The 21,612-nt window shown below is 39.8% G+C and overlaps 1 protein-coding gene and 1 pseudogene across 2 annotated transcripts; one reads left to right on the plus strand and one right to left on the minus strand.

The window, feature by feature from the left end:
- Positions 1-78: 78 nt before the first annotated feature.
- LOC119745475 (sodium/glucose cotransporter 5-like) lies at positions 79-21,094 on the plus strand. 2 transcript variants are annotated; one of them, XM_038221839.1, is made up of 16 exons: positions 79-3,008; positions 4,136-4,239; positions 4,709-4,780; positions 5,217-5,321; positions 6,167-6,226; positions 6,533-6,637; positions 7,415-7,523; positions 8,113-8,193; positions 8,607-8,824; positions 14,617-14,752; positions 15,506-15,613; positions 16,489-16,639; positions 17,936-18,107; positions 18,622-18,837; positions 19,417-19,537; positions 20,258-21,094. In XM_038221839.1, the coding sequence occupies exons 2-16, from the start codon at positions 4,159-4,161 to the stop codon at positions 20,533-20,535; spliced, it is 2,013 nt and encodes a 670-aa protein (XP_038077767.1). In that variant the 5' UTR covers positions 79-3,008; positions 4,136-4,158; the 3' UTR covers positions 20,536-21,094. The 2 variants fall into 2 exon arrangements, with proteins under 2 accessions (XP_038077767.1, XP_038077768.1); XM_038221840.1 differs by having other exon boundaries at positions 20,264-21,094.
- LOC119745476 lies at positions 10,162-12,273 on the minus strand (annotated as a pseudogene).
- Positions 21,095-21,612: the final 518 nt, after the last annotated feature.

The raw sequence follows: 21,612 nt of genomic DNA on the forward strand, positions 1-21,612 counted from the left end.
GGCTCTGATCAATCAGATGACAAGGATTTAGTCAGGTGTTGTATAAAACAAATGATAAATGTTTCACGTTCGTGCAACGGGAAGAATAATTTCACGAGGTGACAGATGGAATGTTCAAGTCCACTCGGCTTCACCTCGCGGAATGGAAGATTCCATCTGTCACCTCATGAAATTATTCTTACCATTGCACTCATAACCATTAATTATTTACAAATTCAGTTTTATAGTTTTATACTAGCAGAATTTTATCGGTCAGTGAATTCATGTACAAATTCACTGTCGATACATTTGCACGTCAAGTGATGTTCTACTATATTGCCCAATGTATTTGCTTGGATGTCAAAATACTAGGAAAAAACCAAGACACTTGGGAAGTATGGAGAAAGTGATTTCCAAATCTTCTTTGAAGACATTGCCTTAACCAGTTATCATTCTTATTGACCACAGAATCCATAAAGCAATACAGACAATGTGGTGTTGATGTTTGTTAATGTAGTAGTTGATGACCCATTATATATAATAATGGGATGACGCGAGATCACAAAACCCCAGACATTTTGGAGGATTTTGTAGGATTGATGAGGTTGGTGTGAACCCAGCCATTAGTACTTAACACATGGTGTCCCTTGAAAGATAAAGTATGTAGTACATGTATTTGGCACTTGGTTCCTGTAAAGTGATGGATTTTGAAGGATTCAGGAAGGTTGCCTGTTTGGATTTTTGTTTTATTTTTGCGAGAGTGTTGTACCTGTGTTGTGTTTTCCAAAGACAGTGTAAATATAGTCATTCTTTAAAAAGATGGCAGAGATTCGTGGACTGAAAGAATTGTTAATAAGTTTAGTTCTTTCCTGACAGCGTTCAATGAAATAACTGATTAGAGTCTACAATCCTGGCCAAAATGGTTGGGACACGTCCACACAATGATCATACCCTCGCCCGCTCCCCCGCTCAATGTTGTCATCTCGTGCTTGGGCACAGACCGTGCAATGAGAGACAACATTGGCCGGGGGCCGGGGGTGGGGGTCCAGGGAGTTTTGGCCGGGATTGTAGATGCCCATTTTCATTTGTCACCAAGCATACGTTTCCCCAGTTTACAATATCAACCTTGGGCCCCCTGCAAATTTCAATTGATAACTGCAGCCAAGGTAACTTACATGTAACCTATATGCCTCTGTGTTACATGGTGTTTATCCAGTGGATCCAGGGTGCTTGGGCAGTTTAGGGCGGTACTTTGCGTGAGCGTCAGGCGTCATCAACAATGCGCTCAAATGTATCTCCAGGATTCCCACGGTTATGGAAAAATCATGGAAAGTCCTGGAAAATATTTGTCCTGGGAAGTCATGGGAAGTCATGGAAAATTGGAAAAAATTTAAAAAGTCATGGGAATCAAGATCATGTAGGGGTTGTTTTTGATGGGCCGCTTTAACGATGGCTGTAAGGGGAGGAGGAGGCCATTTATTATTAATTCATATCTTTTATTCATAAATCAACAACAACAAAAAGACATGGATGAAACCAAGAACATCATTAAAACTTATTTTCCAAAGCTAACAAATGGTTAGCCTAACATCAGCTGTTCATCAGTATCATAATACCAAACAATTTTTCTCTTCAAAATGGCGTTAAATGTCATCGAAATTGTCAAATTTTAGTCCTGGAAAGTCCTGGGAAAAGTCATGGAATTGGGTTTTCAGATTTCTGTAGGAACCCTGATCTCCCATAGTCTCCCCCAACCCCAACTCTCTTACAGTTGAGAGGGGTACTCGTGCACAGAGCTCATAAAAGTCAAGTACATTTTTGTCGGGTACATTTGTCACAGCCAGTTCTCAGAATATGATACATCACAATTTTGGTGAAAATTGTAAAAAAAAATTAAAAAAATAAATTAAATAGCACGTTTGCATTTTCTTAAAAGGCATGATAAACATCATATCTTGGAATTGTATTTAATGTGATATTGGGGGCAGTCAAATATTCAGCATTTCTGGGTATACTCAATTTTGCATGGTTGCATCTGAAATTTCGATAAATGTTTGATTTATGCTTTTGAATTGAAGTAATAGCACTATGATTTTTAAATTAGAATCTATAGGATATTAGGAGTTCTTTGAGTGAAATAAACTTAAGCTAAAATGAAATCATGTGGGTAAGCTTCTTTATTTGATCAAATTTGTCTGAAACAAATGCTTAATTGTTTGTTTTTTATCACTGGATATATGGACTTGTATTTGCAGTTACTTGCTTTTCTTTCTGTAGTTCCAGTTTCTCCAAGTGAAAATCAGAAACTTTACATTATACATGTATAAACAAAACAAAAAGCTTTGTTTAACTTGTATTCTCTTTTAACTTGTGTTCTGACAGTATAAGGAAAAAACAAAAACAATTTGCTTGTGCAAAAGAATATTCTTTATGTAAAATAACCGGTGTACATTTTGTTGAATGTTGGGTTTTTGTGTCTGAAATTGACAAAATTATGAACTGTTCTGGTTATTGGATTGATGGAGATTTTGAGATATCTAGGTAGATATAAATTTGAAAGAAGATTGAAAGAAAAAAAACTTACTAGATAGAGAACAGTTTCACGTCCTATTCGGGTCGCTTTCTCAGCTCAAAATGCTAATTGAACTGCACCATATTTTTTGCTTAAGTTTGTTTATTGGTTTGTATACATGAAAAGGATTCGTAGTCGGACAGTATCCAGAATAGATGCAGTGGTGATGCATAAATTTATACTGTGCCAGGTCATGTTAACAAAAATTCATTTTTGGCATTCAAGTGTGGCATTGTGAAGCGCTAGCTTTATGCAAATTACTTTTTTATGAGAGCCAGCTAGCCAACAGACTGTGACTGCAGCCTCATTGTGTGGAGCTGACTTTTGAGTGATAACCCAGGGACTCCAGTCAAGGCCGTCATATTTTTTAGCATTACTACACTGCTACATTACTACTGGATTTAGGGCACTCGGGCACTCAATTCACTGTTTTATCTGGTAACTTTCGGCAAGGGTGGTAAGTATTTTGCTTTCCTTTTGATGTTTACTTTTCTCTGAGTAGTAATATTCTTTTCATTATGTGGAGGTTTTGTTCTGATGAACACTTCAAAAGAAGATTTGAATTATTCTGCTTGAATAATTTTGTTGGATGTTGAAATGGGAGTGTCATTTTCAGTTGAACAGTTAGACCATGGAGGGTATGAAGATGACTAAATGACATTTGAAACACGAAAAGTTATTTCCAAAATGTGGTGTATGCCATTTTGTTCCCTTTTAGAATCCTGCTCTCTCCTTGTTGCCCATAATACATTTTGATGGCTGCTATATATTTAAACACAACTTAAGAATACAATAAAGCAAAAAATGAAGTTTAAAAACAGCTGTTATATTGATTTTACTCTGTAATGTTTCATAACCGTCCAACTTTTTCACCATTTTCAAATGGTCATATGTTGCATTTTGGAAATCAACTCGGAAAGAATGTTGCACCCTGACGCCACTTTTTTCATCATACTCTCAATGAAGGTCAGTCATTGCAACAATGTTGAAAAGACATGAATCTGGGACAGAAAATACTTTGAAAATGCACTCAGCTCTCCGTAGACTTTGTACATAGCCAGAAAAGTCACGTCTATCTGGATACTACATTCTTTTCCTAAACTCTTAATATATTGCGTTTAGTTGAATGCTTAAGGAGGAGAATATTTCAGAGGTGAATTTTAGGTAATTTTTTATAAAACCCATTCATTGGCATTCAAATTCTCCAAGTCTTTTAAATTTGAAATCAAACTGTGCCGTGTATCCTTATTTTTTTCACGAAGTACTGAATAAAAGAGATATGTAAAGGGTATAAGAAATTTTAATGTTTTTGCAATTGAAAACAATTTTGATTTTCTGTTTAATCTACAAACTGTTTTTTTATTCCGTCTTTGGTTCAAGATTGAAAAATGCGCATGTCTCAGAAAGGATAAGATTTCAAATTGAAGGCCTGCTGATTTTTTATCTCGTGTTTATTTGAAAGGAATGTCGCCGTTCTTTTGTTTAGACTTGTTTATGACTTGCAGTATCATGTAAGGAGTTGTCTGCTACTGTGGCATAGACAGCCACTGATGTACTTCTCGTTTGTCTTTTGCTGGTTTGTAGGTTTTTTGTCTCAAGAATACACCATGGAGCAACTGGCTCTTGTAGGTTGGGACCGTGCAGTCATTGGAATCTATATAGTCCTCACACTTGTCGTGGCAGCTTTTGTAAGTACCACTAACTACTTTTTCTTCTTCTTTTTTTTTTTTTTTTTTACAAATGCTTCTATTTTGCATTCTTTTCGATGTTCAAAGTAACTATCTCAATCGGGCACTTGCATGACTTTCAAGACATTTAATCACTTTTGTTCGGAGCCTGCCAACATAGGGGTGGATAGCTCAGTGTTTAGAGTGTCCGTTAGGAACTGCATTTTAATACTGACAGGTTCTAATCCCACTGCAGTCAATTTCGTCGCTCATCATCAACATTACGCATCAATTATATTTTGCTTAATTTGGCTGGACATGCATAATTACATGTATCCGTGACCCCTCGCTAAGACATACCTACGGAAACCACTTCAAATTTCCAATGCAAGTCTCTGTTCCTTATCAATATTACACACCTTGTGACGTTGTCTTAGAATTTCAGTTAAGCCGCATTTTTCAACTACAAATGCTTCTTTTGTTTTTTCAGAGGCTTTGGAAATCCGACCGTGGAAGCAAAGAGGGGTACTTCCTTGGAGATCGCAAAGTGACGTGGTTTGGGGTAAATCTAATAGTCCGTGTTTAATGGACGGAGATAAAAATGAACCTTTCTTTTCTCTTAAACAATCATGAAAGTGAAACATTCACAATCCCATGCACCACTTACATGTATTTTCCTCAACCAGACGTCAAGGTCAACTCTCACCTTACTTTCCTTCAAATAATTAGTTAATTCAGAGGAATTTCAAATCAAGTTCCGCATCTCCAAAAAGAAATGGGAAAATATAATATTGTGTGTCCCTGTTTAAAAGTGTAAAATGAAAAAAAAAGATTTGGCAATTTCTGACTAAATATAAGCACATTTTCAAATATAACGCAAAGGGAAACTAACTATAGGTGCATTATAATAATTTTAAATTTGTCTTTGTTCAACTTTAAACTTATAAATATAAACATACATGTATTTCCCTTTCTGGATTTATCTTCTTTTTTCTTAGATTGGAGCCTCACTCTTTGCTAGCAGCATGAGCTTTGAGAGGATTATTTCCCTAACTGGGGGCGGAGCCTCCACAGGCCTCGCAGCTGCAGCTACTGAAATACTTGTAAGGAATTTAATATTTTACTTCTTGTTGTCCTTGAGATTGAAGATTTCAACAAGATTTTGGGAACTTTGAAATTAGGTGTGCATGTGGACAATCTAAGGCCAAAAAAAAAGTCTCCGGTTTCTGGTATGCGCGCACGTCGCCGTAGCCATGCGCGTCGGCAAAATAAAAAAGTTTTTTTTTTCAATGTAAGATGATGTCTCAAAACCGCCAAACTCACTGGTTTGACTGGTATCCTGCTGCTGCACAATGGGGTTACGATCGAGTATAAGCTTTATGTGGCCTCTCTGGGCTCCATATATTTTGCACTAAATTTAGTCGGGCACCATTTGCAGTCATCGGCCAACATTTGAAGGGGAAAAAAAAAAAAAAAAGGCGTGTCGCTGCACCTCTTTTGGGGCAAGCTCCATACCAGAAACCGAAGACTTTTTTTTTTTGGCATAAGCTGCTCTCCATTATTACATGATATTTTTAAGAATTTAAAAATTATTTTTTAATGTAATTTTCACAAGTCTCAAAGTCACAAGACACGTCCCAAATCTCAAAGAATAATTAACATTACTAATCTAGTTAAGGCTGGTTCATACTCAGCGCGAACGCGAACGTGAAATTTGTGATGTCGGGGCAAGTTTTTGGGCTGCAAATTCGCAAAAGTTGAACACATTTTAACTCTGGCGAATTTGCAGCGACTGCTTCGTGACGTCAAATTCGCATTGCATTCGCATGAAATATGAACCAGCCTTTATATGATTTAATACAAATAGCTTGAGACTTTCCTATTGTTCTAACCTTGACAAATGACGGACTTGTTATATATTTATAATAAACTCATTACTCTTGCCTAGGCATTGCCTTTTCTGTTGGTACTTGGATGGGTGTTTGTTCCAGTCTACATCACAAGCAATGTAAGTAAACTTCAAAGTTGGATCATTTACAAGAAAAGAACACGACATAAAATTGTGCAATATGATTTGTCCATAAAATGAAAGTCATCAATAGAAAGTCCATGAATACAAACCAAGTTCCTGTTGAGTGCTACACTTTGACATGTTCCTCTTAAACAGCAAGGACAACTGTGAAACATTCATGAGCAGAAGGCAAATTGGAAAAGGAAATGTTTTTGAAATTACAACGTTTTGCCTTTTTTACAATAAAGAAATGTAGATGTGCCAATAAGTTGTCTTCAAATGACTGTTTTGTTATGCTTGAAGGTATTCAGCCTTCCCCAGTACATTCACCGACGGTTTGGTGGTCAACGGATGCGCATCCTACTTGTTATCATCTATCTTGTGCTCTACATCGGAGTCAGGTTGTCTGTGAGTAACCTGAAACATTTTTTTCACCATTTTTAAAACCCTGTTTAAATCCTCAGCCTTTTCACTCAACCGCCAAAAACTGTCTTCAACCGTTTGTGTCTAAAGGACAAATACATTAACTATTCTGCAAACCATTGCATCTCACAACTTAAAGTTGGTATGTACATGCTCTTTCAAAATTTCAATTTTCTTTTCCGAACGATATTTAAAGAAATACAAATATGTCCCGTGACAAATAAATGTCCTTGTTTGTTTTTGCAGGCCTTTATACAGTTTTAAACAGTGGTTTTAAATTACCGCGCTCCAGTTCAGAAATTGCGCACACTATTCAGAACGAATTAGGAACGTCCCCCTCTTAATTCAAAAATTTAAATTAATCAATTTATTACCTGTCGTAGGCCCATTTTTTTCATACGATGTCTCATAGGAAAGCTTATAACTAATGTAATGCTAGAATATTATCAATCAATTTGAAAATATATTTTTCAAGGTGCCACACCCAAAAGCATGTATACACCAACTTTAATAAAATCATCTCTAAACTTAGTCATCTCTAAACTAAACTGTCGGACACGGAAACATAAAGGATTAGTTTCAATAGTTGTTCCTTTTTTTTGTTTTTACAGATTTTGTTGAAAAAAAATTAAATCAGAAGATCGGAACATAGTTCACATTTAACATTATTAAGATACATCATGATACAGGCATGATATTCAAGTCATGTAGTATTCATTATCCTATTCTTTTCAATAATTGTTTACACTTTCTCTTCATCAGGTGAATTTGTACGCCGTTGCTACCTTTCTTCAATCTATCTTCCCTGATTGGAGCATTTATGCAGTTGTGATCCCCATGATTCTGGTGGTGGCTTTGTACACAATCCCAGGTAAATTCCTGGCCCATCAAAAATATCAAATAACAGTCTCTGTCATATAAATTGTTTAATACCAGCCAAGCACATATTTATTCCCATTCATAAATACCTTTCGGTCAAAAATTCAAAACAAGTTGAAACTTGTAAATTTCAAATAATTTTGTTCAACTGTTTTACTTCATGTTTTTTGAAACACCCCTCTAGCTATGTTTATGGTACCGGTATGTGCCTCGCACGAGTAGTACTACAAAATCTCCTTATATGGAGATTGGCGTGTACATGACGCATGCTGCACAATCTGGTGCAGAAAGCAGCGGTACCGGAATAAAGTGTTTAAAACCAGTCTGTGTTTTATCAACCATTTAAAACCACCCACGTGACAGACTCTTGACCAATAGGAGTGGGTAAACTGTAAAGGTATTTATGAATATACAATCTCCCAGTCATAAGTTTACTTTATAAGGGGTAAAATTGAAAGTCATTCTGAACAAAAGGCTCATTTTCACTTGCTGTTACAAATGCATCATATCCCCACACTAAGTGGCATGGCACTCCACAGTAAAATGGAACTGATATATTATTTTGTGTTTTCATTTTACAGGAGGATTGGGGGTTGTCATTGCTATGCACATCGTGCAGACGTTGGTCATCATTGCTGGCTCCTCTGTTCTTGCAGTCTATGGTAAATTACCGTTACAGCGATTTTATCATTCAAATTCATCAAGAATTTACACATTTTGGCTTTTATAAATCTGTGCCCTTCACAACTGATTGGTGCAAAGTCACAATAAAACGTCTGGTTTTGCAACGAGAAATCCTTTTGTATAATCTTTACAAATTCTTTGTACATCCTTGTTGATATTTCATTCACACATATTTGGATTATGCATCTTTCAGATATATGAAGTATCTACAGTTTTCTGAATAAGACACTGTGGAGATAATTTTTTTATCAAAAGTGTGTAAAATTTGATAGTCTTACGCTTTCAATTTGTTTCCAGTATTAGATGTAAGAATCTAATTTATGGTAAATGTTAATGAAGGGGAAGAAGTGGTTTAACTCAATGACAGTGAATGTTTTATTTTGTTTGACAGCGTACATGGAAGTTGGTGGATACCCTGGCTTGAAGAAGAAATATTTCAGTCCAAAATCCGTATCCAATGACAGTTTCATGAAGATGGACCAGCCGTGCGGTTTCCCTAAGGAGAATGCATTCTACATGCTCAGAGATGCCAATCAGCCTGATATGCCGTGGGCCGCTTTTCTGTTTGGATACAGCAGCAATATTTTCTGGATGTGGTGCGCAGACCAGGTAAGAATTGAACTTAACCTTTAACCTTTTGTTCCACCCCAAACCACCCTGTCTGTTATGCCGCCCAAAACCTCCCCCCCCCCCCCCCCCCCCCCCGGTACTCTATGGCCGAGTTCAGGCGGTCTGTTCTTGACACGGGTTTATTATTCGTGCAAAACCCTGACGGATAGAGCATGAGAACAATTACACCAGTGTCAAGAAAAGACCGCCCGAACTTGGCCTATGGTTTCATGGATTCTTGGAGGAGTATATACAATGTAATAGAATTTAATACAAGTGCTAAAGGGTTAACAAATGAATTAGCAGTTGACTGCCATTACAAAATTACTGTTGAAAATACTCGAGAATAAATCCACAAGAGATGAGATGCTTTGTGTATTTCACAAAATCTTATTCAAATATATGGGTCTTCTTGCAAAGTGGGTCTTCGTAACGTCTTGAAGCAAAAAGATCCTACGATCATCTTATATCCATTTCAGCCAAGATAAATGCAGTGGCACCGAGCCTAATGTTCAAATAGCGCATATTTTATTTTGTGGGTTCCTTTCCTTTCCTTCCTTTGACTTGTTGAGGTTGTAATTTCTGCTGGACTCAAAAGCGCCATCCACTCTCGGAGTAACTATAGAATGCAGGGCCACGCCAGAGCAAGGTTTTTTTATGTACTTGGAGCCTTGAATCGAGGCCGGGGTCAGTGGGCATAAAGTACAATAATATGCAGATGCGCAAAAAGTGCTAAGTACAGCGAATGCATTTGTTTTCTCAAGGAAGAGAGGGTGCGCTTGTGACGGGGCACTGGAGGCTCGGAGCCGCAGAGTCGCGGAGTCGCGCGCCGGTAGAGGGCGCAATTCTCGGCGATGGGATATCCATATGAATGATCCTAGGACTACATTTCTTTGAGAACGAAGCATCCATATCCATATTAATGGAGGCTCGAAGCCGCAGAGCCTTGGAGGCGCGGAGTCGCGGAGTTGCGCGCCGGTAGAGGGCGCAATTCTCAGCGGTAGGATATCCATATGAATGATCAGGACTACAGGGGAGGCGCGAAGCCTTGGAGGGGCGGAGCCTTGGAGTCGCGGAGTCACGCGCCGGTAGAGGGCGCAATTCTCAGTGGTAGGTCGACTGCGGCTCCACGGCTCCATGCATTCATACGGAGGCGCGGATGTAGAGTGGAGTGGCCCTGTATTCTATAGTTGTGCCCCACTCTCCTCTGACTGACTGAGTCACTGACTCACTGACTATACCTTGACGAAGGGCAGACTCAATGACCGACTGACTGACTGGCCCACTCCCTGACTGACTGACCCCTCCCCCCCCCCCCCCTTTATGTCAAGCTCAACTATTCAAGCGTAGTAAATTTACACACGCTGATAGATTTTGACGGAATCTGATGCAGCTACAACCAAGTCACCCGCAGGTGTCAATGCGATGTTGTGTGCAAACCCACAATCCTTGATGAGACCTGAGATGTACTGGCCGTCAGCATACAGACGATGGATTTCACCTTCCATGCCTTGCAAGGACCTCCCGTGCATAGCGATGTACATGCTTCCGTCATCGTGGACAACGCACACACCAGTAGGACCCCGCTTTTCGTACTTTTCACTGGACATGCTCACGGAGAACAACCAATTGCCTTTGTAATCCACACAGAGCACCTTTTTTTCTTGTAGTTGGTGTAGATGAGTCGCTCCTTCCAGGTGGTCAGAAACTCATCGATCATGGGAGTGTGAAGCATCTTGATGAGGGTACCGTCTGGCTTGTGTAGGGATACCTCCTCCTTTCTCTCATAGCCCACTGCAATCAGATTGTCCTTGTCCACCGCAAGACACGTTGGTGTGATGTTGGTTCCCAAGATTGCTGTAAATTGACGAAGAAGCTGGTATTCTCTATCGAAGGTCTTGACTGTTGGGCCATCCAGAATGATCAGTTGGTCTTCACTGTTGACGGCAATACGTATTGGATTCATAAGATCTTTGATTTTCAGCTCTTTTGGGATGGCTTGCGGTGTATCCTTGCTCTTGGCCTTAGGTAAGTAGGAAATTAGCTTTCGGTAAAAATAATCTGCCATAATGACTTCTCCATTAGAGAAGACTGCTACGTCATACACACCTCCAAACTTGTGCCGTCTGGACCCATATGTATTAATGTCTGTCTTTAATTTCCAATTCTCTGTTACCATTGGTTTTCTGGGTGTTGCTGATTCTTTGTCGTCTTCAGCCTTAGATGTCATCCCATCCTCACACTCAAGGACGAGTTTCAAAAGAGACTCCCTACCTTCTTTGAAGTTCATGAAGGAAAACTTCTGGGGAACCATATCTGGTTGTACTTTTGACGATACTCTGAGATTATGCAAGAGTTTTTGCCTGAGTTCTAATATCTCGTAGCAACTTGCGTGGGCCATCACTTTGTTTGCTTCCTCCAACTTGTGTTCTATCTGCTCCACTCCTTTTCTGTTTGTTGCCTGAGCATATTCATATGTCTTGACCCTTTCTTGATAAATCTCTGCCTTCTCTTTCTTCAGTTTTTGCGCCTCCTCTCCGATCCTGTCAATCTCTCCTCTGATCTTGGAAATCTTCTCTTCAGCCTTGATCGAGATCTTCTCTGTGGTGTCGGCAAACTTCGTTTCCAGCACCTGACGGGACTTGTTGTTGTTGTCTATAGCCAAGAGCAGTTTCTTTTTGTTCTCTTCAGCTTCTGCAGCTGTCTCCGCAACATCTTGTTTACACTTGTCTAAAGCCTCAGTGAGGCCTAATAGGGAGTGTTTGAGATTGCCGTGGGACAGAACAGAGCAAGTTGTGCAGAGAAGTTTCTCACATGTGTTGCAGTAGATGCTAAGATTCTGCTCAGGATGAATGTCGCATTTCGGAACATCGTCCCGGAGCTTGCTCTTGTAGACGATCTCTCCTGATCGAAGCTGAGCCAGGGTGTAGACTTTGTGAGACTTCATAACAGCCAAGCGCTGGTGTGCCTTTTGGCATTCCTGGCAGAGGAAATGCGCACAATCCATGCAGATGGAAATGGCTTGGTTTTTCTCGTCACAGGCTTGACATTTGATCTCTGACCCTTGACCCTCAAGCAGCTGCTCCTGCATTGTGACCTCCTCCACCAGGGCACAAAGTGCAAAATTGTTTGGCAGACCCGCTACGCCTGTATCAGCAAGCAATGTCTCGTGTCTACACAGAGGGCACAAAATCATTGCCTTGCTCGGATCCTGACTTTTTCTGTAATCTTCTAGGCATTTCAGGCAGAATGAATGGAGACAGTCAAGTAATTTTGGTTGCCTGAAACGGCTGCAGCAGATGGAGCACTCAAGATGGCCCTCACTTATCTTACCGAGCACTGACTGAGCTGTTACACTGGATGCCATCTTTTAAATCTGTGAATTAAAACAAAGGAAGTTTTCTTCGGGATATTATTATTATTAATTATCATTTCTGGTAATGAAACCAAGGATTCCTCAAAAGCGGCCTAGGCACTGTGGCTCGCAAGCCTGAAGAAACCTATCCGGTTTGTTAGTGTGATGTCAGTTCATTTTAAACCACGCCCACTGGTCATTAAGTAGCATTGGAACCATTGGAACCGAAAGCAAACGCAACCTGAGGCTCGCAAGCCTGAAGAAACCTATCCCGTTTGTTAGTGTGACGTCAGTTCATTTTAAATCACGCCCACTGGCCATTAAGTAGTGTTGGAACCGGAAGCAAACGCAACCTGAGGCTCGCAAGCCTGAAGAAACCTATCCCGTTTGTTAGTGTGACGTCAGTTCATTTTAAATCACGCCCGCTGGCCATTAAGTAGTGTTGGAACCGGAAGCAAACGCAACCTGAGGCTCGCAAGCCTGAAGAAACCTATCCGGTTTGTTAGTGTGATGTCAGTTCCGTCTAAACCACACCCACTGGCCATTCAGTAGCATTGGAACCAGAAGCAAACGCAACTTGAGTGTTCATCCAATGGGGGCTAGTAATCAGTGGTGCGCGCGCAGTTATGACGTTTTTACTAACGAACCCGATAGAGACTAGACAATGAGAAGAAGTTACAGTTTTAGAGGTGAGAGGAAAACCCCAGTAGAATACTCTGGGGAAAACCCATTGAATCAGGTAGGGACTGAAAACCCAATCCACACGTGGACCAGGGCAGGAATCAAACCTGGACCATAGATGTGGAAGACGAGGAAAGAACCTCACAAAAATTGTTGCTGTCTTGTTTGTGTGCAGTAAGGAAATCATGCAGTCTAGATTCTGTACATGTACATGCTGATTTGGCTATCCATATAACAGCAGTAATTTGCTAACTTTTCAGAAATGTTTACGATTCAGAGATTTTAAGTAATTAGAAGCAAACAACAATTGCTGTCATTTCTCAATAAAAAAAGTAACTTACTTTATGCGAACAGATGTATTTCGCAGTGTTCAGCACTTTAACTGCTATAAACCATCCTACTCCACTGAGATGCCCAACAGCAATAAAGGCAATTGTAACAGTACTCTTATTTTTGAGGAAGTAACTTTAAAAATTGCAAATAGTGTAAATATACTTTCATTTTCACATTTTTCTTTGTATTATCACATCATACGAAAGTTGGAATGATGCCAAAGACACATATTAGTATTTTCCACTGAAAATGACAGCCTAAACTGAAATCTGCAACATAAAAAGGAGTACATTGTTTATTTTGTTTTAATATTTTTGTAGCACTGGTAATAATAATGAAAGCAATAGTGCTCGAGCAGCTGTTTCATATAACCAGGAAAAGAAAAATCCTGCCAGTATTATGTGGGAAGGAAATCAAACAAAGAAATCAAGCAGATAATGGCAACAAAGGGAAGCTTCACCCAAAAAAAATACACGGAAAAGTAGTAAAGTGCCAAAATAAAAGAAATGTTAATAGAAAGATACTCACTGTCTGTCCTTGCAGTGATAATTTCAGTCAGAATACAAGTCATGTATTCTGGCTGAAATTATCACTGCAAGGCCAGACTTGTGTTTGTTATCATTGTCTAGAATATTGAGTCTTTGTCGATGGAAGAATGGAGCAAAGGGGAATTTTTTTTCTCCCCCCCCCCCCCTACTCTTTGAATATCAGGAATATGTTCTCACCTAAACGTTTGAATCTCTTAATAAAGCGTGTGACAATAAAAAATGTAAGAGTCAGTCCATATATATTAAGAATAACGGCACTCTCTACATGTATTTGCAAAATAGCGTCTGAAGGTGTAGTACATTCTCTAAATAATGGTCTTTATTCGATCTCATTTGGACACCCTAGTCCAGGGATACAGCTAATTAAAAATGAAAAGAATTGAGTTCCAAGTTGGGCCACTTTTCAGATCATGCATTTACATACCGAGAAGGTGTTTAATGTGAGCAACAAGGAAGTGGCCCAAACATATTTTGACAGTCTTTACAAGCTTTACCGTGAGTTTTAAACAAAAGGTCCAAATCACACTGGACAAAAATCCTGTCAAGGGTAAAGAAACCTTCTTTATCATCTCATGGGAATTTTAAAAAAATGTTTTAGTTTCATCAGAAAAAAATGTTGTTTTACTGCTACATTTTTTTGTGAGACGCCCTGCATGAAGAAACTTAGCCGTATTATAAGGTGACAGTATACTTACATGTAGTTAGATAATGTATCATGTATATAAGCGCCACAAAGAGCCCATCATTGTTAAGCCCCCAGGCATCTCCCCATCCCCCCCCCCCCCAGCCTTTCCCATGTCTTTCAGATGTATTCAACTCGCCACTCAGAACGAGGCAGAACAATAATTGTTATATTACCACACTGTGTCTTGTAGTTGCTGGTTCAGAAGGCAATGACCGCTAAAAACCTGTCGCATGCCCAAGGAGGCTGCATCTTTGCTGGGTATCTCAAGATCTTGCCCATGTTTCTCCTTGTGATTCCGGGAATGATCAGCCGCAGCCTGTATGCTAGTAAGTGTGGGCGGGCCGTTACCAGATTATGAGGAAGTCTTTTATTGTTAGGCAACTTAGAACCGAGTTATGGGGACTTTCTGTTGTCCCCACAGTGTCTTCGGTCCCCTTAGTACCACATGTGGGACAATGGAACAAGTACATAAAAAGTACCCCTTTTCTTGTTGATGGCACCACACTTGCATGCAAGTCATCTGTGTGTAAGGCACTGTAAGCTCCTCGGCCAGTTGCTTACAGGGGTGTGAAATCTCAACTTTAAAGCTGATTTCAGCTTTTTTTGTTTTGGATTTTAGCTTTTTTTCCCTCACTTGCTATGTACAAAAGTACAGGAGATTTCCAAAGTTCAGCTTTTTTAAGCACCTTTTTTCAGCTGTTTTCAGCTATATTTATCAGTGGTCACTCACACCCCTGGTGCTTACAACTTGTCCAGGTGAACCAGCACTTCAAATTTAAGTGATGCCGCCTTAGTAATTTGGTCATCGGAGTAGTTTTAGAATTGGAAGCTTTAGATTGAATTATACAAGAGACACTCAAATGCACCAAGAAAAGACACTGAAATTAAGTACCTGTTATGCGTGTGAATTCACCTTATTCACGAGGAAGCCATTTTTAACGTGTTTCCTGAATGTATTTCATAAATTGTAAACTGTTGAATGGGATGGTGCCAGAATATTTATGCGTTCCAAGCCTCTCTTTCAATTTTTTCAAATCACAAATGACAGGCTTTTTTTTTAAATTGATTGAATTTTTCAGATGTTGTTGGCTGTGCAACAGAAGAGCAGTGTCAGGCAGCGTGCGGCAACCCTCATGGCTGTAGTGAATTTGCATGGCCAAAACTCATCATGGGTCTTTTGCCACAGGGTACGTAAGTGTTCAGACGCTTTGGTCTTAAAGTAGCAGGGTTCGACCTTAACTCTTTTTTTTTTCACTAGCCAGCCGGGCTAGTGAAATGGGCTCTTAACTAGCCTGCGGGCATTTTCACTAGCCCGCCTGCTTTTTTTTATAAAGTGTCTCATAAAAAACAATGTACACACATGTAAAACGTGTATCCTGAGGCAATCTTGTACTGGTGTTTTTAATAAACAGATCTAATAATGTAATCCTAAACAGTTAATAGAATTAGACACAAAGTGATACAGGTTTGCTTTCTGAATTTAGTGATTCATTTCTTCCTGTCCTTTCATCTTTGCCATATCTGAATAATTTTTGACTCGCCAGCCGGGCTACTTAAGGAATAGTTTGACTAGCCCGCCATTGCTTTGACTAACATTTGGCTTGCTGGCTGAAGTCGAACCCTGAAATAGTCGTTACATTCAGGATGCCTAGTAGGCTTACACATTTCTTTTGGGGTTTCTTGTTACTCCTGATTGAGACAAGGAACTGGGTTATTTAGGTGTTTGTCGAATGCCTCATAGACAATTGAACATTGAAAAAACAGTTTAACTTTAGTCACACAGATACATTGAGAAAGTAGTCATGGATTAACTCCAAGCTCAGTTCCCTTACAGAAACCTTTCCGACTTTTCCAAACCCAGCACTATGCTGCAAAATGCAGGCTTTGCATCAAATAACAAAATAATTATGTTTTGGGCCTACAGTCTTGTACCAAAAACAGGCTTGTCTGGGTTTCCTATTCACCAATGACAAAAAAAGTAAAGATTTGGGGTGAGGGTTATTGGAGACTAGGTTGTTAAAAGCCAATCAACAAGCCCTTTGAACGACTTTTTGTTTATTAGGGCTCCTTGGTGTCCTACTGGTCGTCATGTTGGCTGCTGCGATGGCTGACCTGTCGTCGGTGCTCAACAGCGCTGCTACAATCATCACCGTAGACATCGTTGGAGGCGTGAACAAGCGTTTAATTGGCCGATGGGCCATGGCTGCCGCTAGGTAAAATCAGTGTTGTAGTCGAGTACTTTTTCCAAGTACCGAGAACTGCTGAGTACTTAGGGTTCTGAGTACGAGTACAAGTACAAGTACATGTACTTCCAAGTACAAGGACAGTTCTCAGTGTACGAGTAATTGTACTTCCAAGTACGAGTACGAGTACGAGTACTTGTATTCCGAGTACGAGAACAAGTACTTTTTTTAATACAGCCATACGACAAATGGTTCATTGTGCATAGGCTAATTGGTCTGGGTCCAGTCAGACTGCTACAGACCTCTTATGGTGAGCTGTTAAATGTTTTTTTTTCAGACGCGCACAGAGAAAAACAAGGAAAGCCAATCAAACATTTCAAACTGAGAGTATCGATAAAATAAGGCCGTGGGAAGTCAAGCTAAAATACCATTTTTTTTTTCGAGCACTGCCATTCGAATACGAGTGACTTTGATGACCGAGTACAATTTAGACATGTCGAGTGCGAGTACTTTGCTACCCGAGTGCTTGTTACTGTCATTTTGAGTACGAGTACTTTGACATTTGAGTACAAGTACGAGTACGAGCACTCTTAAAAAAGTACTCAAGTAGTACTCGTGTACAAGTACCAAGTATGAGTACTACAACACTGGGTAAAACATGGAAGCAGAACGATGGTTTTTACTTGGACATTCTGGGTTAGAGACCGTTTGATAATCTAGTTGTGATGGTGATAGTGCATCACCAGTTGTTTTTTTACAACATCCATGAATGTCTGTGTTAAACTATGGAGATAATGTCCAGGATTAACTATAGATGAGCCATGGTTTGAATATCTACCGGAGTTGTATCTTTTTACCCCATTTGGTAGTCTGTACTCCTTTAATACAACATTGACTGAGTGCATAATTGCACCCTCCGCTGTTCACGTGTCGAATACTATGTTCTTGAAAGATACTTGATTGCTCATTTGTGTTCAGGTTTATTTATTTATTTATTTATTACTTCTGGTACTGAAACCAAGGATTCCCCAAATAGCGCCATAGGCACTGTAGCTCGAAAGCCTGAAGAAACCTGAAGTGTACTGAATGAGAAGAAAGTACAGTTTTAGAGGTGGGAGGAAAAGCCCAGAAGAATATTCTGGGGAAGACCCACGGAATCAGGCAGGGACTGAAAACCCAATCCACATATTGGCCCGGCCGGGATTCGAACCCGGGTCACAGCGGTGGAAGACGAGGAAAGTACCGCTATGCCAACCTGACGCCCCAACTCAGGTGAACTCTCTGAATTTCTAACCCAAACGCCTTGTTCTTCACCTTATTTCTAAGGACTTCTATCCTTGTGATGCTGGTAGTCTGTTTTGCCTGGGTACCCGCAGTCCATTTTGGTATGGGAATGAGTGACGTGTTCACTGCAATCCTCAAAGTCCAGTTTGGCTTTGCTCCATCCATCGCCGCTGTGTTCCTTCTGGCCATTGTTTGGCCAAGAGCCAATGAGAAGGTACTTCTTTCCTATGTGTGATGCGAACAAGCTAAATGAGTCGTTTGTCAGGAATTTATATTTGGAGATGCAGGCCAAAATAGGGCCACGTTATCACATCACTTCATCACATCTCTTAGTTCCGTAATTTTTAAACTAAAGACGGTATAAACATGTGGTTTTACAGCAGTAATGCTGAGATTGTGCTCTGTTGAAATCTGTAATAAAAATTGTTTTGACCAGGGTCGCCAATTGACTCATGTAGCTTGATGACATCACATTTGTTCCTGTGTTGAAATTGTTCAGTTGAAATGTTTCATTGCACCCTTAGTTTGGAACACATGAAATTTCTTTTGCAATAGATATAATTACGAGGTAATCAGCTTGGAATGATTTTCATTTCACATGAAATGTAAGGCACACATTGAAATTCACTGAAGAGCCAAAATGTACTTTTCTGTATTTATTTGGCTGATAACCTTTTTCCAGCAAACCCTAATTCACACTCGGCAAATGTTTGACCTTTTTTTGGCAGGGTTCTTTCTTTGCCCTGTTGATTGGAGTAGCATTGGGCATTGCGCACATAGTATGCAGCATCATGTTCCCGCAACCAGCCTGTGGCACTGAAGACACTCGTCCGGTGTTCTTCAAGAAAGTTCACACCTTCTACATCACTCTGATCATATTTGCGGTGACGGTGATTGTCGATGTCATCATTAGCCTCTGCACAGCGGCACCAGATAACAGACTGGTAAGTTTTTGTCAGATGGATTAAGTAGAATCACATAATTTATTGCTCCAAGAGAAAAAAGGTGCTTAAATTTAATGCTTGACCTTAAAAATGCCTTAAGTCTTTAGCGTACAACTGGATATATTGGCACAAAATGCCACCACTGGAGAAGGCAAGCCCATAACAGATGTAGCCATTTTTTATCATGTTCCCTGAATTTTATATACACACACACGCGATTTTGTCGCGCGATAATGTCACGCGTATTTATACACACGCACTAATCAATGAGCGCGTTTACAGTTACGCGACAAAGTCGTCCGACTTATCGCGGTAATAATTTCAAAAATCGCAGAACATATATCACGTATTTGTTTGTCACACATGCGCGTGTCAAGGAAAGGCAAATTCGGCAGTTAGTCTAAATTCTTACAGGATTGCGCTTTGTTAATCTTGACATACTAACTTTAGCTCAGGATGCCAACGTTTGAAATTGAATCACTGAGATGATCCTCCGCATATTTTAATTTGTAATTTTTTTTTCACAAAAAGGGAATTCAGGATTACTAGAATTGGACCTTTTTCTGTTTATGTTTGTAGCTTGTCCGTACCACGTTCTGGCACCGACACAGTTCTGCCTCAGCTAAAAGCTGTGCGAAGAAATCGGAGACTGCCCACACAGACCCATTCCAGCTTCTTATAGATGAAGATGCTTATGAAGGTAAGTCTGTCATGATAGAGGAGGCACATTTGCCATCGATTGACTTTTGACGGGATGAACATGCATGCACATGTAAGCATGCTTATGCAAGGATTCGTTACTTATATACTGCAGCAATAAAACATTTTGCTCTTAGTTTGATCCAGTGATATCGTCTCCATTTCTTGCGTAGATGTGTTATGTCCAAGTCCATTTTTGTTGCTTGTTTGCTGCTTAGTTGTTTTCATCGGTCAAGCACTTTGGGGACTTGGAAAGTAATCATTGTGAGTTACTGCAGGACTCAAGTAGCCACAAAGCTGCAGGGCCCAATTTCACGGCGCTGCTAAACACAAAAGTTTGCTCAGCACAAAAAAAGTCTGGCTTATAAAAGCAGGTTACCAGCCAAAACTCTGTGTGATTTTCATGCTAAGCAAACAACAGCTGAATACTAATCAGGAGTAATATACATCACGGGGAGTTTGGGCTGGTAACCTGCTTTTATAAGCCAGTCTTTTTTTGTGCTAAGCAAATTTGTGTGCTTAGCAGCGCCATGAAATTGGCTCCTGGAGGCTAAACAAATGAGAAACAACCAAGCCAGGTTTAGCTTCTGTCTACCAAAATGCACACCAAATACGTCCAACTCCCTAATTCACAGCAGGAAAAGTACTGGTAGATGATTCTAACAGTTTCTATACAAAATGACGGGAAATTCTGAACAATCTTGTGATTGTATTTTGAAAGTTGCAGATGAGATGACCCACTGGAGGCGCAAGTCCAAGGCGCGCCATTGCTATGAGTGGTTCTGCGGCTATGCGAGCTACGACGTCACCCCAAGGCGTAAACGTCCCTGCGACAGCGACAGCTTTACTAAGTATGAGGCGGTTGACATCAGCCAGAGCACATGCACCAAGGTCTTCCTGAACATAAATTTGGTGATCGTTCTGCTGGCTGCCATTGCGATGTTTTCGTTCTTCTCGCTTCCAACTCATATCATGGTGTATGAAAACAGTCAAGCTTAATTACGCCTTTAGTCCTTGTACCGCCCCTAACCGCCCTGCCTGTTACTCCTCATACCACCCCAAACTGCCCTGGCATTCTTTGGTTGATGGATGCATGGAGGAGTAAATAACATGTAATACAATTTAATACATTTGCTAAGTGGTTAAGCTGGAGAGCACTTGTGTTAGCTAAGCATACAAAGTTTGGCTTAGCAAAAAAAAACAAAGTACAACTCAAAATAGCATATGAAGTATTGCTTCTCTGCTTATTTTTGAAAGCATGAACATTTGATGAAATTTGGTTTAAGATGTTGGGGAGATTTTCTGTAGGTTTACCTTTCACTTGGAATAAAGCCGTAATTGCATTTTTGTATTGTCTGAATTGTTTTGATGTTTGAGACCACAAATCTTTCCCAAGATAGCACCTTTTAATGAAAGAGGTTGGACTGTTCTAAAAAAAAAAGATTCATGAAATATTATCTTCTGTTTTAATACATCTGCTATTACATAAATATTTTGTGGAACATGAAACATTTTCTGAATTAAGGGTAATGTGTACATTGAGCAGATTATTTCTTATTAAAAAAAAACGCTTTTTCTACTCTCCTTGTTACTTTTTTTTTATAAGTTTGGCCATTTTGCACGTAGAAAATAGTTTAGGTACATTGAACTTCATCGTTTTAAATAAAAAATAATTGCGTGTACATGTAGCTTTTTAGACAAATTTTCAGTATACATGTAATACTGACATTACCTTTTTATGCCACATTGCGTGAGCTTTAAATAGTGGTGTTTTTGTTACCAATAAGTGTGAATAGTTTTTATTTGGGGGTTTAAGAGATTAAAAATTGTGTTTCTTTGTATGTTTATTGCAGCAATTTAGGGTTAGTTAGAGGTGGTTAGAGGTGTTTTGATTAAACATGTTCATGTATTTTTATGGTTTTATTTAAGTATTTCACCACACAGTAGTAGATTACGTATCATTCTTCGAAGGTTTGGATTCATCTGCTGTGCATGGTGTGATAAGCTCAAGACAGTTTCACACAGAGGTTACATCCCCTCCCCTCCCCCCACCTCCCCCCATCTATGTTGTGGTGA

Source organism: Patiria miniata, unplaced genomic scaffold (genome assembly GCF_015706575.1).
Source record: "Patiria miniata isolate m_02_andy unplaced genomic scaffold, ASM1570657v1 HiC_scaffold_7, whole genome shotgun sequence".
In the NCBI taxonomy this organism is placed as follows: domain Eukaryota; kingdom Metazoa; phylum Echinodermata; class Asteroidea; order Valvatida; family Asterinidae; genus Patiria; species Patiria miniata.